Source organism: Oncorhynchus tshawytscha, linkage group LG14 (genome assembly GCF_018296145.1).
Source record: "Oncorhynchus tshawytscha isolate Ot180627B linkage group LG14, Otsh_v2.0, whole genome shotgun sequence".
Lineage (NCBI taxonomy): Eukaryota > Metazoa > Chordata > Actinopteri > Salmoniformes > Salmonidae > Oncorhynchus > Oncorhynchus tshawytscha.
The window spans coordinates 44,096,498-44,118,690 of NC_056442.1; the positions used below are offsets into that span (position 1 = coordinate 44,096,498).

Consider the following 22,193-nt stretch of genomic DNA (forward strand, 5'->3'; position numbering starts at 1 on the left):
TTCTAACCATGACCCTTTATACTCTCTATCCTCACTTTCCTCTAACCATGACCCATTATCCTCTCTATCCTCTAACCATGACACTTTATTCTCTCTAATCCTCTAACCATGACCCTTTATCCTCTCTATCCTCTAACCATGACCCTTTATCCTCTCTATCCTCTAACCATGACCCGTTATCCTCTCTATCCTCTAACCATGACCCGTTATCCTCTCTATCCTCTAACCATGACCCTTTATCCTCTCTATCCTCTAACCATGACCCTTTATCCTCTCTATCCTCTAACCATGACCCTTTATCCTCTCTATCCTCTAACCATGACCCTTTATACTCTCTATCCTCTAACCTTGACCCTTTACTTATCCTCTCTATCCTTTAACCATGACCCTTTATCCTCGCTATCCTATAACCATGACCCTTTATACTATCTATCCTCTAACCATGACCCTTTATACTCTCTATCCTCTAACCATGACACTTTATCCTCTCTATCCTCTAACCATGACCCTTTATACTCTCTATCCTCTAACCATGACACTTTATCCTCTCTATCCTATAACCATGACCCTTTATCCTCTCTATCCTCTAACCATGACCCTTTATACTCTCTATCCTCTAACCATGACACTTTATCCTCTCTATCCTATAACCATGACCCTTTATCCTCTCTATCCTCTAACCATGACCCTTTATACTCTCTATCCTCCTCTAACCATGACCCTTTATACTATCTATCCTCTAACCATGACCCGTTATCCTCTCTATCCTCTAACCATGACACTTTATCCTCTCTATCCTCTAACCATGACTCTTTATACTCTCTATCCTCAAATCATGACCCTTTATCCACTCTATCCTCTAACCATGACCCTTTATCCTCTAACCATGACCCTTTATACTCTCTATCTTCTAACCATGACCCTTTAAACTCTCTATCCTCTAACCATGACCCTTTATCCTCTCTATCCTCTAACCATGACCCTTTATCCTCTCTATCCTCTAACCATGACCCTTTATACTCTCTATCCTCTAACCATGACCCTTTATCCTCTCTATCCTCTAACCATGACCCTTTATCCTCTAACCATGACCCTTTATACTCTCTATCCTCTAACCATGACCCTTTATACTCTATCCTCTAACCATGACCCTTTATACTCTCTATCCTCTAACCATGACCCTTTATACTCTCTCCTCTATCCTCTAACCATGACCCTTTATACTCTCTATCCTCAAACCATGACCCTTTATCCTCTCTATCCTCTAACCATGACCCTTTATCCTCGCTATCCTATAACCATGACCCTTTATCCTCTCTATCCTATAACCATGACCCTTTATACTATCTATCCTCAAATCATGACCCTTTATCCTCTCTATCCTCTAACCATGACCCTTTATCCTCTAACCATGACCCTTTATACTCTCTATCTTCTAACCATGACCCTTTAAACTCTCTATCCTCTAACCATGACCCTTTAAACTCTCTATCCTCTAACCATGACCCTTTATCCTCTCTATCCTCTAACCAAGACCCTTTATCCTCTCTATCCTCTAACCAAGACCCTTTATCCTCTCTATCCTTTAACCATGACCCTTTATCCTCTAACCATGACCCTTTATCCTCTCTATCCTCTAACCATGACCCTTTATAATCTCTATCCTCTAACCATGACCCTTTATCCTCTCTATCCTTTAACCATGACCCTTTATCCTCTAACCATGACCCTTTAAAATCTCTATCCTCTAACCATGACCCTTTATTCTCTCTAATCCTCTAACCATGACCCTTTATACTCTCTATCCTCAAACCATGACCCTTTATCCTCTCTATCCTCTAACCATGACCCTTTGTCCTCGCTATCCTATAACCATGACCCTTTATACTATCTATCCTCTAACCATGACCCTTTATACTCTATCCTCTAACCATGACCCTTTATACTCTCTATCCTCTAACCATGACACTTTATCCTCTCTATCCTCTAACCATGACACTTTATCCTCTCTATCCTATAACCATGACCCTTTATACTATCTATCCTCTAACCATGACCCGTTATCCTCTAACCATGACACTTTATCCTCTCTATCCTCTAACCATGACCCTTTATACTCTCTATCCTCAAACCATGACCCTTTATCCTCTCTATCCTCTAACCATGACCCTTTATCCTCTCTATCCTCTAACCATGACCCTTTATCCTCTCTATCCTCTCTATCCTCTAACCATGACACTTTATCCTCTAACCATGACCCTTTATACTCTCTATCCTCAAACCATGACCCTTTATCCTCTCTATCCTCTAACCATGACCCTTTATCCTCGCTATCCTATAACCATGACCCTTTATACTATCTATCCTCTAACCATGACCCGTTATCCTCTCTATCCTCTAACCATGACACTTTATCCTCTCTATCCTCAAATCATGACCCTTTATCCACTCTATCCTCTAACCATGACCCTTTATCCTCTAACCATGACCCTTTATACTCTCTATCTTCTAACCATGACCCTTTATCCTCTCTATCCTCTAACCATGACCCTTCATCCTCTCTATCCTCTAACCATGACACTTTATCCTCTCTATCCTCTAACCATGACCCTTTATCCTATCTATCCTCTAACCATGACTCTTTATCCTCTCTATCCTCTAACCATGACCCTTTATCCTCTAACCATGACCCTTTATCCTCTCTATCCTCTAACCAAGACTCTTTATACTCTCTATCCTCAAACCATGACCCTTTATACTCTCTATCCTCTAACCATGACCCTTTATCCTCTAACCATGACCCTTTATACTCTCTATCCTCAAACCATGACCCTTTATCCTCTCTATCCTCTAACCATGACCCTTTATCCTCGCTATCCTATAACCATGACCCTTTATCCTCTCTATCCTATAACCATGACCCTTTATACTATCTATCCTCAAATCATGACCCTTTATCCTCTCTATCCTCTAACCATGACCCTTTATCCTCTAACCATGACCCTTTATACTCTCTATCTTCTAACCATGACCCTTTAAACTCTCTATCCTCTAACCATGACCCTTTAAACTCTCTATCCTCTAACCATGACCCTTCATCCTCTCTATCCTCTAACCATGACCCTTTATCCTATCTATCCTCTAACCATGACCCTTTATCCTCTCTATCCTCTAACCATGACCCTTTATCCTCTAACCATGACCCTTTATCCTCTCTATCCTCTAACCAAGACTCTTTATACTCTCTATCCTCAAACCATGACCCTTTATCCTCTCTATCCTCTAACCATGACCCTTTATCCTCTAACCATGACCCTTTATACTCTCTATCCTCTAACCATGACCCTTTATACTCTCTATCCTCTAACCATGACCCTTTATCCTCTCTATCCTCTAACCATGACCCTTTATACTCTCTATCCTTTAACCATGACCCTTTATCCTCTCTAATATTCTATCCATGACCCTTTATCCTCTCTATCCTCTAACCATGACCCTTTATCCTCTCTATCCACTATATCCTCTAACCATGACCCTTTAGCCTCTCTATCCTCTAACCATGACCCTTTATTCTCTCTAATCTTCTAACCATGACCCTTTATACTCTCTATCCTCACTTTCCTCTAACCATGACCCATTATCCTCTCTATCCTCTAACCATGACACTTTATTCTCTCTAATCCTCTTACCATGACCCTTTATCCTCTCTATCCTCTAACCATGACCCTTTATCCTCTCTATCCTCTAACCATGACCCTTTATCCTCTCTATCCTCTAACCATGACCCTTTATCCTCTCTATCCTCTAACCATGACCCTTTATCCTCTCTATCCTCTAACCATGACCCTTTATCCTCTAACCATGACCCTTTATACTCTCTATCCTCTAACCATGACCCTTTATCCTCTCTATCCTCTAACCATGACCCTTTATCCTCTCTATCCTCTAACCATGACCCTTTATCCTCTAACCATGACCCTTTATCCTCTCTATCCTCTAACCATGACCCTTTATACTCTCTATCCTCTAACCATGACGCTTTATACTCTCTATCCTCTAACCATGACCCTTTATACTCTCTATCCTCTAACCATGACCCTTTATACTCTCTATCCTCTCTATCCTCTAACCATGAGCCTTTATCCTCTCTATCCTATAACCATGACCCTTTATCCTCTCTATCCTCTAACCATGAGCCTTTATCCTCTCTATCCTATAACCATGACCCTTTATCCTCTCTATCCTCTAACCATGACCCTTTATCCTCTCTATCCTATAACCATGACCCTTTATCCTCTCTATCCTCTAACCATGACCCTTTATCCTCTCTATCCTCTAACCATGACCCTTTATCCTCTCTATCCTCTAACCATGACCCTTTATCCTCTCTATCCTCTAACCATGACCCTTCATCCTCTCTATCCTCTAACCATGACCCTTTATACTCTCTATCCTCTCTATCCTCTAACCATGACCCTTCATCCTCTCTATCCTCTAACCATGACCCTTTATACTCTCTATCCTCTCTATCCTCTAACCATGACCCTTTATACTCTCTATCCTCTCTATCCTTTAACCATGACCCTTCATTCTCTCTATCCTCTAACCTTTAACCATGACCCTTCATTCTCTCTATCCTCTAACCATGACCCTTTATACTCTCTATCCTGACCCTCTATCCTCTAACCATGACCCTTCATCCTCTCTATCCTCTAACCATGACCCTTTATACTCTCTATCCTCTAACCATGACCCTTTATACTCTCAATCTTCTAACCATGACCCTTTATACTCTCTATCCTCTAACCATGACCCTTTATCCTCTCTAATATTCTATCCATGACCCTTTATCCTCTCTATCCTCTCTATCCTCTAACCATGACCCTTTATACTCTCTATCCTCTAACCATGACCCTTTAGCCTCTCTATCCTCTAACCATGACCCTTTATCCTCTAACCATGACCCTTTATCCTCTCTATCCTCTAACCATGACCCTTTATCCTCTCTATCCTCTAACCATGACCCTTTATACTCTCTATCCTCTAACCATGACCCTTTATCCTCTAACCATGACCCTTTATCCTCTCTATCCTCTAACCATGACCCTTTATCCTCTCTATCCTCTAACCATGACCCTTTATACTCTCTATCCTCTAACCATGACACTTTATCCTCTAACCATGACACTTTATCCTCTCTATCCTCTAACCATGACCCTTTATCCTCTCTATCCTCTCTATCCTCTAACCATGACCCTTTATACTCTCTATCCTCTCTATCCTTTAACCATGACCCTTCATCCTCTCTATCCTCTAACCATGACCCTTTATACTCTCTATCCTCTCTATCCTCTAACCATGACCCTTCATCCTCTCTATCCTCTAACCATGACCCTTTATACTCTCTATCCTCTAACCATGACCCTTTATACTCTCAATCTTCTAACCATGACCCTTTATACTCTCTATCCTCTAACCATGACCCTTTATCCTCTCTATCCTCCCTATCCTCTAACCATGACCCTTTATACTCTCTATCCTCTAACCATGACCCTTTAGCCTCTCTATCCTCTAACCATGACCCTTTATCCTCTAACCATGACCCTTTATCCTCTCTATCCTCTAACCATGACCCTTTATCCTCCCTATCCTCTAACCATGACCCTTTATACTCTCTATCCTCTAACCATGACACTTTATCCTCTAACAATGACCCTTTATCCTCTCTATCCTCTAACCATGACCCTTTATCCTCTCTATCCTCTAACCATGACACTTTATACTCTCTATCCTCTAACCATGACCCTTTATCCTCTCTTTCCTCTAACCATGACCCTTTATCCTCTCTATCCTCTAACCATGACCCTTTATACTCTCTATCCTCTAACCATGACCCTTTATCCTCTCTATCCTCCCTATCCTCTAACCATGACCCTTTATCCTCTCTATCCTCCCTATCCTCTAACCATGACCCTTTATACTCTCTATCCTCTAACCATGACACTTTATCCTCTAACAATGACCCTTTATCCTCTCTATCCTCTAACCATGACCCTTTATCCTCTCTATCCTCTAACCATGACACTTTATACTCTCTATCCTTTAACCCTGACAATTTATACTCTCTATCCTCTAACCATGACCCTTTATCCTCTCTTTCCTCTAACCATGAGCCTTTATCCTCTCTTTCCTCTAACCATGACACTTTATCCTCTAGCAAACTATGACCTAACCCCAGCCTATCAATTATCTTTACATATCCCAACACATCTGGCCTACACACTAGAGGTCGACCAATTAATCGGCTATTCCGTTTTCAGCCGATTACATTGCACTCCACGAGGAGACTGTGTGGCAGGCTGACTACCTGTTATACGAGTGCAGCAAGGAGCCAAGGTAAGGTGCTAGCTAGCATTAAACTTATCTTATAAAAAACAATCAATCTTATCATAATCACTAGTTAACTACACATGGTTGATGATATTACTAGTTTATCTCGCTTGTCCTGCGTTCCATGTTAATTTATCATTGAATCACAGCCTACTTCGCCAAACGGGTGATGTAACAAGCACATTTGCGAAAAAAGAACTGTCATTGCACCAATGTGCACCTAACCATAAACATCAATGCCATTCTTAAAATCAATACACAAGTATATATTTTTAAACCTGCATATTTAGTTAATATTGCCTGCTAACATGAATTTCTTTTAACTAGGGAAATTGTTTCACTTCTCTTGCGTACTGTGGAACAGATTCAGGGTATATGCAGCAGTTTGGGCCTCCTGGCTCGTTGAGAACTGCGAAGACTATTTCTTCCTAACAAAGAAAGCCAACTTTGCCAAACGGGGGATGATTTAACAAAAGCGCATTTGCGAAAAAAGCACAATCGTTGCACGAATGTACCTAACCATAAACATCAATGCCTTTCTTAAAATCAATACACAGAAGTATATATATATTTTTAAATCTGCATATTTATTTAGTTAAAAGAAATTAATGTTAGCAGGCCATATTAACTAGGGAAATTGTCAGGGTATATGCAACAGTTTGGGCCGCCTGGCCCGTTGTAACGGTTTTCTTTAGGTGAAGGAGAGGCGGACCAAAACGCAGCGTGGTGGTTATTCATGTTTTTTAATAAAGACACTAGACATGAATAAACTAACAAAAACAATAAACGTGGAAAACCAAAAACAGCCCTATCTGGTGCAAAACACAGAGACAGGAACAATCACCCACAAACACACAGTGAAACCCAGGCTACCTAAATATGGTTCCCAATCAGAGACAATGACTAACACCTGCCTCTGATTGAGAACCATATCAGGCCAGACATAGAAATAGACAAACAAGACATCCAACATAGAATGCCCACTCAGCTCACACCCTGACCAACCAAAACATAGAAACATACAAAGCAAACTATGGTCAGGGTGTGACACTCGTTGCGAACTAATTTGGCAGAATTGTACATAATTATGACATAACATTGTAACAGCGATATTTAGACTGATGGATGCCACCGTTAGATAAAATACGGAACGGTTCACTTTTATTTTAGACTAAATAGAAGGTATTTATGTATTATGTTCATTGTTTATTCAGTATTGTTGTATTTGTCATTATTACAAATATATAAAATCGTCCGATTAATCAGTATCGGCTTTTTTTGGTCCTCCAATAATCGGTATCAGCGTTGAAAAATCATAATCGGTCGACCTCTAGTACACACATCTAAGTGTTCCGTATTTCTAAACCTTCCTTGTTACCTACTGACTGACTTCCTAAAGTTCTGTTATAAAACCTGAGCTATCTTCACTGATTGGTTGAGGCAATGGCTAACACGTTAGCAGACTGTGTGTGTGTGTGAGTGTGTGTGTGTGTTTGTGTCTCACCCTCCCAGGACTGTTCAGAGCGGTTGGGGGTGTTGCAGTAGCCATACGCCTCAGTGATGGGGTCTGGATCAGGATCCTCTGTGTGGGGGACAGGGATCACTCTCTTCCTGCTTTTTCCTTGGCCCTGGCCTTGTCCCTGACCCTGGTGGGGCCAGTCCTCACCCATGGGCGTAGTGGGGATTAGGTGGACTGGAGAGAGATGAGGGGGGGAGTATAAACATTTTCAAATTACTTTAACTTCTTATGGGCCAACATCCAATGAAATTGCAGAGAGCAAAATTCAAACTACAGAATTATAAATATTTAACTTTCATAACATCACAAGTGTAATACATCAAAATAAAGCTTAACCTCTTGTTAATCCAGCTACTGTGTCAGATTTCAAAAAGGCTTTACGGCAAAAGCACACAATACGATTATTTGAGGACAGCGCCCCGCATACAAAAGCATGAAAAACATGTTTCAACCAGGCAAGTGCGCCACGAAAGTCAGAAATAGCCATATAATAAATGCCTACCTTTGATGATCTTCTTCTGTTGGCACTCCAAAAGGTCCCTGTTACATCACAAATGGTCCTTTTGTTCGATAATACCCTTCTTCAAATCCATAAAACTCAGTTTAGCTGGCGCACTTCAGTCAATAATCCACCCAGTTTCCCTCCATCAAAATGCATACAAAATGAATCCCAAACGTTACTAATAAACTTTTCCAAACAAGTCAAACAATGTTGATAATCAAACCTTAGGTACCCTAATACGTAAATAAATGATACAATTTAAGACGGAGAATCGTTATTGTCTTTACCGGAGAAAAATACCAAAGAACACGCTCTCTTCCACTCGCATGGAATCACTACAGCCAAAATGGGAGCCACCTAGAAAAACTAAAATTTCGGGCAAATTTTTCCAAAAACCAGCATGAAACTCTTTCTAAAGACTGTTGACATCTAGAGGAAGCCCTCGGAACTGCATTCTGGGAGGATTTCGCCTTATAATAAAAATGACAGCTATTGAAAACAGTGGTAGGCTGACATTTTTTTTTCTTGGGATGGTTTGTCCTCTGGGTTTCGCCTGCCGTATCAGTTCTGTTATACTCCCAGACATAATTTCAACAGTTGTAGAAACTTTATATCCTAGTTGAGTAACAGGCAGTTTACATTGGGTACGCTTTTCATCCAGACGTGAAAATACTGCCCCCTACCCAAGAGAGGTTAATGGGTCAACTCCTCAATGTTTGACAGATTGTGAGGGAGAAAGAGACTGAATGAAATAGCAGAGAATGAAGGATTGAGTGAGAGAGAAGTATAGCGAGAGAGAAGTATAGCGAGAGAGAAGTATAGACAGAGAGAAGTATAGACAGAGAGAAGTATAGACAGAGAGAAGTATAGCGAGAGAGAAGTATAGAGAGAGAGAGAAGTATAGCGAGAGAGAGAAGTATAGCGAGAGAGAAGTATAGCGAGAGAGAAGTATAGCGAGAGAGAAGTATAGCGAGAGAGAAGTATAGCGAGAGAGACACCACTGACATCCATTGCTCAAAGGACCCTCCTTTATTAAGGTATATAGTCAATTAACCTCCCCCCCAGCCCAGCCTCAGCCCAGCCTCCTCATCAGTCCAGCCTCCCCTCAGCCCAGCCTCCTCCTCAGCCCCCTGTCAGCCCAACCTCCTCCTCAGCCCCCTGTCAGCCCATCATGTTCCCAGCCTCAGCCCAGCCTCAGCCCATCCTGTCCCCAGCATCCTCCTCAGCCCAGAATCAGCCCATCATGTCTCCAGCTTCAGCCCAGTCTCCTCTTCAGTCCAGCCTCCCCTCCCCTCAGCCCATCATGTCCCCAGCCTCCTCCTCAGCCCAGCCTCAGCCCCTCATGTCCCCAGCCTCACCTTCAGCCCAGCCTCAGCGCCGGCCCAGCCTCCCCGAGCTTTAGTCAAACCTCAGCCCAGTTCATCTACATGTGAACAGCAGTAGAACCCTGTACAGAACCCCTCACCAATAACCCAGGGTTGCCTTGACAACCATTGACCTGTGACCCCAAGGCCAGGCGGCCCGAGAGCAGTGTGGGAACCACTGCAGTCCCATTCAGAAACACAGGATCCTGGGAAGAAGTTGAAACGCAATGCCCTCCTGACAATACTCACTACCCGCACACACAGACACACACACGTATCTCAGAAACCCTGGTTGTCCTGAAGCACGGCGGTGGAGTAGGTAAATATTACAAATCTTTGCAAAGAGAGACAAAGCAAGACACTTTCTAACTATAAAAGGAGAGAGGCCCTTTCATTCCTATGACAACCTTTAAATCAACTAGCCTAAATAGAAGCCACACTATCTTAAAGTGAGGGCATCCATATTAACCCCAAACAGTACATCTCCAGAGTACAGCAACCCCCCAGAGTAGAGTGGAAACAGGAAAGACATTTGAAGCTATAAAAACAGTGTAACCATGACAATGAAAAATAGACTTGTCGAATTGCACGACCGTTCAAAAGTTTGGGATCACTTAGAAATGTCCTTGTTTTTGAAAGAAAAGCACATTTTCTGTCCATTAAAATAATATCAAATTAATCAGAAATACAGTGTCGACATTGTTAATGTTGTAAATGACTATTGTAGCTGGAAACGGCATGCACAACATGCAATTGGTACCCAGGAGTGATGGTTGCTGATAATGGGCCTCTGTACGCCTATGTAGATATTCCATTAAAAAAAATCTGCAGTTTCCAGCTACAATAGTCATTTACAACATTAACAATGTCTACACTGTATTTCTGATCAATTTTATTTTATTTTAATGGACAAAAAATGTTCTTTTCTTTCAAAAACAAGGAAATGTATACGTGACCTCAAACTTTTGAATGGTAGTGTATAGACTCACTGGTCAGTTAACATCAGTATACTCAGTGGTCAGTTAGCATCAGTATAGACGGTCAGTTAGCATCAGTATAGACTCACTGGTCAATCAGCATCAGTATAGACTCACTGGTCAGTTAGCAGCAGTATAGACTCAATGGTCAGTTAGCAGCAGTATAGATGGTCAGTTAGCATCAGTATAGACTCACTGTTCAGTTAGCATCAGTATAGAGTCAGTTAACATCAGTATAGACTCACTGGTCAGTCAGCATCAGTATAGATGGTCAGTTAGCATCAGTATAGACTCACCGGTCAGTCAGCATCAGTATCAACTAACTGTTCAGTTAGCATCAGCATAGACAAACAGTTAACATCAGTATCGACTCACTGTTCAGTTAGCATAGGCATAGGCGGTCAGTTAACATTAGTATAGACTCACTGGTCAGTTAGCACCAGTATAGACGGTCAGTTAGCATCAATATAGACTCACTGGTCAGTCAACATCAGTTTAGACTCACCGGTCAGTTAGCATCAGTATAGACTCACTGTTCAGTTAGCATCAGCATAGACGGTCAGTTAACATCACTATAGACTGACTGATCAATTAGCATCAGTATAGACTGCCAGTTAACTTCAGTATAGACTCACTGGTTAGTCAGCATCAGTATAGACTCACTGGTCAGTTAGCAGCAGTATTGACGGTCAGTTAGCATCAGTATCAACTCATTGTTCAGTTAGCATCAGCATAGACAATCAGTTAACACAGTACCAACTTACTGGTCAGTTAACATCAGTATAGACAGTCAGTTAGCATCACTATAGACTCACTGGTTAGTCAGCATCAGTATAGACAGTCAGTTAGCATCAGTATAGACTCACCGGTCAGTTACCATTAGTATAGACTCACTGGTCAGTTAGCACCAGTATAGACGGTCAGTTAGCATCAGTATAGACTCACTGGTCATTCAGCATCAGTTTAGACTCACCGGTCAGTTAGCATCAGTATAGACTCACTGTTCAGTTAGCATCAGCATAGACGGTCAGTTAACATCAGTATAGACTCACTGATCAGATAGCATCAGTATAGACAGTCAGTAAGCATCAGTATAGACCCACTTGTCAGTCAGCATCAGTATAGATGGTCAGTTAGCATCAGTATAGACTCATTGGTCAGTCAGCATCAGTATAGACTCACTGGTCAGTTAGCATCAGTTTAGACTCACCGGTCAGTTAGCATCCGTATAGACTCACTGTTCAGTTAGCATCAGTATAGACTCACTGTTCAGTTAGCATCAGTATAGACTCACTGGTCAGTTAGCATCAGTATAGACAGTCAGTTAGCATCAGTATACTCACTGGTCAGTCAGCATCAGTATAGACTCACTGGTCAGTTAGTACCAGTATAGACGGTCAGTTAGCATCAGTATAGACTCACTGGTCAGTTATCATCAATATCGGCTCACTGGTCAGTTAGCACCAGTATAGACAGTCAGTTAACATCGGTATAGACTCACTGGTCAGTTAGCACCAGTATAGATGGTCATTGGCATCAGTAACATTCTTTGTTTCACGGAAACATGGTTCACTCGAGACACGCTATCGGAGTCGGTACAGTCACCTGGTTTCTTCACGCATCGTCCCGACAGGAACAAGCATCTCTCTGGTAAGAAGAGGGGCGGGGGTGGATGCCTTATGATTAACAAGACGTGGTGTGATCATAACAACATACAGGAACTCAAATCTTTTTGGTCACCTGACTTAGAATCCCTCACAATCAAATGCCGACCGCATTATCTACCAAGAGAATTCTCTTCGATCATAATCAAAGTGGTGTATATTCCCCCCCAAGCAGACACATCGACGGTCCTCAAAGAATTTAATTTGACTCTATGTAAACTGGAAACCACATATCCTGAGACTGCATTTATTGTAGCTGGGGATTTTAACAAGGCTAATCTGAAAACAAGGCTCCCTAAATTTTGTCAGCATATCAATTGTGCGGCCCGGGCTGGCAAAACCCTGGATCATTGTTAATCTAACTTCCTCGACGCATATAAGGCCCTCTCCCGCCCTCCTTTCGGAACAGCTGACCACGACTCCCAGCCTATAGACAGAAACTAAAACAGGAAGCACCCGTGCTCAGGTCTGTTCAACGCTGATCTGACCAATCGGATTCCACGCTTCAAGATTGCTTCGATCACGTGGACTGGGATATGTTCCGCATAGCGTCAAACAACAATGAGTAAAACATGAGTAAAACATTTAAACGATGAATACGCTGATTCGGTGAGTGAGTTTATTAGCAAGTGCATCGGTGATGCTGTACCCACAGCGTCTATTAAAACATTCCCAAACCAGAAACCGTGGATTGATGGCAGCATTTACACAAAACTGAAAGCGCGAACCACTGCTTTTAACCAGGGCAAGGTGACCAGAAACATGACCGAATGAATACAAACAGTGTAGCTATTCCCTCCGCAAGGCAATCAAACAAGCTAAGCATCAGTATAGACAAAGTAGAGTCGCAGTTCAACGGCTCAGACACGAGAGTTATGTGGCAGGGTCTACAGTCAATCACAGACTACAAAAGAAAAACCAGCCCCGTCGCGGACCACGATGTCTTGCTCCCAGACAGACTAAACAACTTCTTTGCTCGCGTTGAGTACAATATATTGTCACTGAGACGGCCCGCTACCAAAACCTGCGGGCTCTCCTTCACTGCAGCCAACATGAGTTAAACACTTAAACGTGTTAACCCTCGCAAGGCTGCAGGCCCAGACGGCATCCCCAGCCGCGTCCTCAGAGCATGAGCAGACCAGCTGGCTGGTGTGTTTACGGACATATTCAATCAATCCTTATCCCAGTCTGCTGTCCCCACATGCTTAAAGAGGGCCACCATTGTTCCTGTTCCCAAGAAAGCTTAGGTAACTGAGCTATATGACTACCGCCCCGTAGCACTCACCTTCGTCATCATGAAGTGCTTTGAGAGACTAGTTAAGGACCATATCACCTGCACCCTACCTGACACCCTAGACCCACTCCAATTTGCTTACCGCCCCAATAGGTCCACAGACGACACAATCGCAATCACACTGCCCTAACCCATCTGGACAAGAGGAATACCTATGTAAGAATGCTGTTCATCGACTACAGTTCAGCATTTAACACCACAGTACCCTCCAAACTTGTCATTCAGCTCGAGACCCTGGGTCTTGACCCTGCACTGTGCAACTGGGTCCTGGACTTCCTGACAGGCCGCCCCCAGGTGGTGAGGGTAGGTAACAACATCTCCACCCTGCTGATCCTCAACACTGGTGCCCCACAGAAGTGCATTCTCAGCCCTCTCCTGTACTCCCTGTTCACCCATGACTGCGTGGCCATGCACGCCTCCAACTCAATCATCAAGTTTGCAGACGACACTACAGTGGTAGGCTTGATTACCAACAACGACGAGACGGCCTACAGGGAGGAGGTGAGGGCCCTTGGAATGTGGTGACAGGAAAATAACCTCACGGGACCGAGACTGAAAAACAGCTTCTATCTCAAGGCCATCAGACTGTTGAACAGCCATCACTAGCATTGAGTGGCTGCTGCCAACATACTGACTCAACTCCAGCCACTTTTATGATGGAAAAATGTATGTAATAAATGTATCACTAGCCACTTTAAACAATGCCACTTTATATAATGTTTACATATCCTACATTATTCATCTCAAATGTATATACTGTACTCGATACCATCTACTGCAGCTTGCCTTTGCCGTTCGGCCATCTCTCATTCATATATCTTTATGTACATATTCTTCATCCCTTTACACTTGTGTGTATAAGGTAGCTGTTGTGAAATTATTAGGTTAGATTACTTGTTAGATATTACTGCATGGTCAGAACTAGAAGCACAAGCATTTTGTTACACTCGCATTAACATCTGCTAACCATGTGTATGTGACAGATAACATTTTATTTTATTTGTATAGACTCACCGGTCAGTTAGCATCAGTATAGACTCACCGGTCATTTAGCATCAGCATAGACTCACCGGTCAGTTAGCATCCATATAGACTCACAGATCAGTTCGCATCAGTATAGACTCACCGGTCAGTTAGCATTAGTATAAACTCACTGATCGGTCAGCACCAGTATATATAGACAGTTAGCATCAGTATAGACTCACCGGTCAGTTAGCATCCGTATAGACTCACCGGTCAGTTAGCATCCGTATAGACTCACTAATCAGTTAGCATCAGTATAGACAGTCAGTTAGCATCAGTATAGACTCACTGGTCAGTTAGCATTAGTATAAACTCACTGATCGGTCAGCACCAGTATATATAGACAGTTAGCATCAGTATAGACTCACCGGTCAGTTAGCATTAGTATAAACTCACTGATCGGTCAGCATCAGTATACACTGACCAGTCAGTTAGTATCAGTATAGACTCGCCAGTCAGTTAGTATCAGTATAGACTCGCCAGTCAGTTAGTATCAGTATAGACTCGCCAGTCAGTTAGTATCAGTATAGACTCGCCAGTCAGTTAGTATCAGTATAGACTCGCCAGTCAGTTAGTATCAGTTAGACTCGCCAGTCAGTTAGTATCAGTATAGACTCGCCAGTCAGTTAGTATCAGTATAGACTCGCCAGTCAGTTAGTATCAGTATAGACTCGCCAGTCAGTTAGTATCAGTATAGACTCACCGGTGACGAGGGAAAGGAGGAGGAAGTGTATTCTGAGATCTGCTCACTGGGTAGAGGGGAAGACACACACTGGAACCCATTCACTGAACTGGTCCCCTCTCCCCGCACACACACACACACACACACACACGCCTGCGCACTCGGCAGACCCATGGCCCCATTACAGGCCTGCTCACTGCCCTGGTCTGCCACAGTCGCTCATACAAAGGGCCTTTTGTAACGGACTGCCCACACTATGTAAGAGCACACATACTGAAAAAACACGTAAGCCACACAAGCCCAGGGCATCAACGCCAACTCACACATCCGCAAACACACAGAGTTGTGTACAAGCTTGGAGCATGAACACACACACAAACACATACACACACAGGGTACCAAAGCAACACACATGCAAGCCTACAGTATGTACACAACATCAGGGGCCAGGTCTAAGTAACAACTAGCTAGCCTTAAGAAATGTACAGCAGAGCCAGTAATTAGGGGAAGAGCAGGTAGTTCTGACTGTATGCATTGGCTGAGAGTTGAAAACGCTGCTACAGTAAACCTTAAACACACAGGATGGACCGTGAATGACCTTCCTCCTTCTCTTCCTCCATCTCTCCCACCAGAGAAATAAAAAAGGGCCATTTCCAAATGGTGATGGATAGAGAAAGAGGGAGGGAGAGGAATAGGGAGAAAGGTATGTAGAATAAACATAATGTGTGGCCTTGGCAGTCAAAATCATCCATCCTGGAAAAGAGTAGCATCCTAATGCTCAACCCACACATTTAATTAAGCCCCAGTGTTAGTGATACCGTGCTAAAACAACACTACTGCCACAACGAACACCACACGCTACTGCCACGACGAACACCACACGCTACTGCCACGACAAACACCACACGCTACTGCCACGACGAACACCACACACTACTGCCACGACGAACACCACACACCACTGCCACAACCAATACCACACACTACTGCCACGACGAACACCACACGCTACTGTCACGACGAACACCACACACTACTGCCACGACAAACACCACACACCACAACCAATACCACACACTACTGCCACGACGAACACCACACACTACTGCCACGACGAACACCACACACTACTGCCACGACGAACACCACACACTACTGCCACGACGAACACCACACCACTGCCACAACCAATACCACACACTACTGCCACGACCAATACCACACACTACTGCCACGACGAACACCACACACTACTGCCATGACGAACACCACACACTACTGCCACAACCAATACCACACACTACTGCCACGACAAACACCACACACTACTGCCACAACCAATACCACACACTACTGCCACGACGAACACCACACACCACTGCCACGACGAACACCACACACTACTGCCACGACGAACACCACACACTACTGTCACGACGAACACCACACGCTACTGCCACTACGAACACCACACACTACTGCCACGACGAACACCACAACCAATACCACACACTACTGCCACGACGAACACCACACACTACTGCCACGACGAACACCACACACTACTGCCACGACGAACACCACACCACTGCCACAACCAATACCACGACGAACACCACATGCTACTGCCACGACCAATACCACACACTACTGCCACGACGAACACCACACACTACTGCCACGACGAACACCACACACCACAACCAATACCACACACTACTGCCACGACGAACACCACACACTACTGCCACGACGAACACCACAACGACACCACACACTACTGCCACGACGAACACCACAACGAATACCACACACTACTGCCACGACGAACACCACACACTACTGCCACGACGAACACCACAACGAACACCACACACTACTGCCACGACCAACACCAACACCATATTCCTGTATCTATACTTTCCTATATTCCTGTATCTATACTTTCCTATATTCCTGTATCTATACTTTCCTATATTCCTGTATCTATACTTTCCTATATTCCTGTATCTATACTTTCCTATATTCCTGTATCTATACTTTCCTATATTCCTGTATCTATACTTTCCTATATTCCTGTATCTATACTTTTCTATATTCCTGTATCTATACTTTCCTATATTCCTGTATCTATACTTTCCTATATTCCTGTATCTATACTTTCCTATATTCCTGTATCTATACTTTCCTATATTCCTGTATCTATACTTTCCTATATTCCTGTATCTATACTTTCCTATATTCCTGTATCTATACTTTCCTATATCACTGCTGATGTTATCGTGTCCCCCTCTCTTCATGACTTTATCTCCTCTTCCATTCCCTCTCCTGTCGTCTCTCTCTTCCGTCTCTCCTTTCCTCTCTTCTATCTCTCTCTCTCCAGCTGTTTTTGTTCCCCTCCTTCTCCATCCTCTGTTCCACTATGCATCACACCTCTCTTCCTGTGGGACTCCTGGCCGCTTGTCAAACAGTTGTCATGGTGACCCCAGTCCAGGCAGTGTCAGAGTCACGGCAAACCATCTGTCATCGCCTGTCTGGATCACACACCATAATCAAACAGGTTTCAGAAAACAAATTGAAAGCCATGCTTCAATACACTGGCTTGTTTCCCCAATGTTCAAATAAAGAAAAGAAATATGGAGGGAGTGAGTGAGTCAGGAAAGGCAGGAGGAAAAGGAAAAGTGAGGGAAGAAGCATAAGAAAGAACAGACCAAAACAGAAAGATAAGAGTCAGAGACTAAAATAGAAAAAGAGAGAGATGAGAGGGAGGGAAAGTGGAGGAGAAAGAGGGATGACAATCAATGAAACATGAAGTGCTGGTGTCCCACTGGACCTTTCCCTGGCTCCTTGGCTGTACTAGAGGGTAATGACCTGCAGGCTGATGAATAAGTTATGACAGCCTCTCTCCAACACACAGACAACCTACAGATCACATGACAGGGAAGGAGAGGACGCGAACACAGACCATACTTTGATTTCGTAAATATCATGTTCTCCTTAAGTGATTGACAACTACATCAAGAGTCAAGACACATGCTCAATGACAAAGTAAGGGACCCGTACGAGCCTAGCATATGCATGTGTGACATGCACACACACACCACACACGCGTACACACACTATGGTAACAATTACAGTCGGATTTAATGTTTTATTGCCTTTTGTTTTTGCTAAAGGAGAAGATTGGAGGGCAGGAGAAGAGATTTTAAGGTAGTGCCAGAAAGTTACAGGTCTGTGAGAGCCAGAAATCTTGCTTGTTTGTAGGTGACCAAATACTTATTTTCCACCATAATTTGCAAATAAATTCATAAAAAATCCTACAATGTGATTTTCTGGATTTTTTTTCTGATTTTGTCTGTCATAGTTGAAGTGTACCTATGATGAAAATTACAGGCCTCTCTCATCTTTTTAAGTGGGAGAACTTGCACAATTGGTGGCTGACTAAATACTGTTTTGCCCCACTGTATGTTATAATATGAATTTACATATTGAACCTGTGTAGCTGTACTGTACTATATGGCCACTGTTCAAAAAGTAATACAGGGGAAGGAGCCTAAAAGAGGCGTTGAGACGGAGCAGGGGGGATTTTCTGGCAAATGCTCAGCCCAAAACGTTATCTGCAGCACTGGGTTGCACAGTAATCTGGTGTGTGTGTGTGTGTGTGTGTGTGTGTGTGTGTGTGTGTGTGTGTGTGTGTGTGTGGGTGTGTGTGTGTGTGTGTGTGTGTGTGTGTGTGAGAGCAAGATGGATATTGAGTCCGTATTTGATCTGATAATACATGTTTGTCCAGACAAGAACTAATCCTAGTGAAAAACACTTCATCACAGTCTGACATGGGTTTCAGGAACCCAGAATAATCAACATAATCTGGGACTAGGATTTTTCCGCCAAATATGGATGTTACTTTTGCAGCTCAATAATATCCTCCAGTCTAGCCTACATTTGAATGATAGTCTTTTCACATAACAGCTAAAGAACTATTCTTCCCATCCACCGACAGTAAGAGTCTTCCGTATCTAATCGACAGGGCCGGTTTCCTTGTATTTACTGGCATCGAGGACACTGTGTCTGGACTATGCACAGGGGAGATGGTGTACAATGACCTAACGGTGGCGGAGGCCATTTTCTACCGGCAGCGCCTGCCATTCCACAGCAGACACGTCATAGGAAGAACACTTAAGAGTATCTCGGGGTATCATAGTGGATAGGTCTAGTCTACATAGAGAATGTCTCTAGAGGACCTGTCTTTTTCCATGTCACTGGGTCCCTTGGAGAACAAAAAACAAGTGGCCAGATGTAATACACACACACCACGTGATCATACACAAACAGCCCTGGATATACACACCAAGCGCTCGTACACAAATTACAACCACAAATAATGGCAGAGGTAGAGACAGTACACAAACTTACAGAATTGGAGGCTGAGGCTCACGATGGCCAGCACTGCCCCCACCACCACCAGGAGGATGAAGAGGTTTCTAGCCAGCATCCTGACATGTGATTGGTCAGTCTCCCTGTCAGTCAGCCACCCACACCTTGCCCCATTCCTGCTGTCTAAATAGACACAACAAAGACAAGCAACATTATGAAACAAACATGTCTATAACAGGCCTCTAAACCAAAAACGTTTCTGCACACAATGGAAAACAACTTTGTACCATTTTCCACTATACATCCTGCCTTCTATGAATAGACCCATGAGAGAGCATGGATCTAGGATCTAGGAACCACCAGGGAGGGAAAGGAAGAAAGAAAATGTTTGTTTTTTTAAACTACCATTTATGTCAGTTATACACAACGCAACCCTGCTATTGGACAGACTAAAAATAAGAGCATGGCTAGATGAGGTAAAAGGGTGCCTCAATCAGAATCCTCAATCACCTCCCCTCAGAAATTGCCTACATGACTGAGATGTTCTCTCAAGTCATGTTCATTATAAGGTTTATATTTGGACTTAGAGAGTTCAAAACGTGGTAAACTAAACTGTCTCCAAAATCTTTTTGCTTTTCAATGTATAAATGTTTATATGTAACCAGCCTGTATGTACAGTATCTAAACGTGGTGAAACTCTTGTGTAGAAGTCCTGTCGTGCTTACTGCTACATTGTAGTAGGCTACTAGCGAGGAGATACTATTTCATGATGATTGCACTAATTAAAACAATGTTGACGCATTGTGACAGTTTGTCTGTTCGCCTCGACTACAATGCTATGCTGACCAGTAGCTAGCGAACTGGCTAACTGTAGCTAGATCATCTTGTTATAGCTAACACATCAGTACTACCGGTATAATAGTTAAAGTTACCGCTTGTAAAGATAAATATGCGGTAATAAACTTGTATTTTGTTCGCGGAATCTACCTTAATAACGTAGATATTACAAAACGCTAAGCCTTTGTTTACAATGTGCCTACTCAACACAGAGTCGTGGGAACACGCTAAGTAGCTAAACTGACTAACTAACATATTGCTTGCTGGTCGTTTATCTCGGATCATCTTACCCGGTAGTCTCAATCAGAAATTGAATCCACCCGGCGCCGTGCTGGCTTGTACTCTTCTAGACTCCCTAGCGATGTGCTGTCGTGCTGGCTGTCCTGTGTCCTGCCGGGGGACTCCACCGTGCTGCGCTAGCCTCCTACTGTAGGTTCAGATGCAACTGAAATGTAATCCTACTGTAGGTTCAGATGCAACTGAAATGTAATCCTACTGTAGGTTCAGATGCAACTGAAATGTAATCCTACTGTAGGTTCAGATGCAACTGAAATGTAATCCTACTGTAGGTTCAGATGCAACTGAAATGTAATCCTACTGTAGGTTCAGATGCAACTGAAATGTAATCCGACTGTAGGTTCAGATGCAACTGAAATGTAATCCTACTGTAGGTTCAGATGCAACTGAAATGTAATCCTACTGTAGGTTCAGATGCAACTGAAATGTAATCCTACTGTAGGTTCAGATGCAACTGAAATGTAATCCTACTGTAGGTTCAGATGCAACTGAAATGTAATCCTACTGTAGGTTCAGATGCAACTGAAATGTAATCCTACTGTAGGTTCAGATGCAACTGAAATGTAATGGCTCGCTGCGCCGTCTCCCGGAAAACCCTCGCTATGCATTCGATTGCATCCCTCTTCTTTTGTCTTGCATCTCCACAATTCCGGTGTGAGACGTGGAGGACCACCGGGTTAATCTGCCATCAACATTATTCTATGGCGATCAACCGATATGATGTTGTGATTTTTTTAAAGTTACACAATTGCATCAAAATAGGAATCATTTAGCAGAGAAACAGCTTGATCGTTCATGTGCCCGCCACATGGATCTACATATACTAGTCCTAAAAATAAGTCAATGATTTTGATGATGATGATGTAGAAGAGGTGAATCCCCTGGCTGATGAAGAAAGGAGGGAAGTGAAGACAGATGAGAGGGGGATAAGAAAAGCAGCAAGAACCTCAAGGGAAGAAGAGAATGCTGGGAAGTTGTTAGAAATGAACACACACAAACTCACACACATACTAACAGAGAAAGACAACAACCCATATTTATGTTGATTTATTTTCCATTTTGTACTTTAACTGTTGGCACATCGTTATAACACAGTACATAGCCATAATATGACATTTGAAATGTTTCTATTCCTCTGAAAGTTTGTGAGTGTGTAATGTTTATTTTATTTGTGTTTATTATCTATTTCACTTACTTTGGCATTGTTAACATATGTCTCCCAAGCCAATAAATGCCTTTGAATTGAGAGAGAGGCTTGTTCACCTAGCCA

At 43.0% G+C, this 22,193-nt stretch overlaps 1 protein-coding gene across 4 annotated transcripts in view; it reads right to left on the reverse strand.

Annotated features, from left to right (window-relative positions):
* The window catches only part of LOC112241753 (2-phosphoxylose phosphatase 1), an 80,120-nt gene extending 58,913 nt beyond the window's left edge, over positions 1-21,207 (reverse strand). The window contains exons 1-3 of one of the 4 annotated variants that reach the window (XM_042297579.1): positions 20,917-21,204; positions 19,829-19,972; positions 7,895-8,083 (exon numbers count right to left, since the gene is read on the reverse strand). In XM_042297579.1, coding sequence (XP_042153513.1) covers positions 7,895-8,083; positions 19,829-19,907 — 268 coding nt within the window. In that variant the 5' untranslated portion in view covers positions 19,908-19,972; positions 20,917-21,204. Of the gene's footprint in view, positions 1-7,894; positions 8,084-8,411; positions 8,452-15,436; positions 15,809-19,828; positions 19,973-20,916 lie in introns of those variants that run through there. The other 3 variants (XM_042297580.1, XM_042297583.1, XM_042297581.1) reach the window with 3 other exon arrangements.
* Positions 21,208-22,193: the final 986 nt, after the last annotated feature.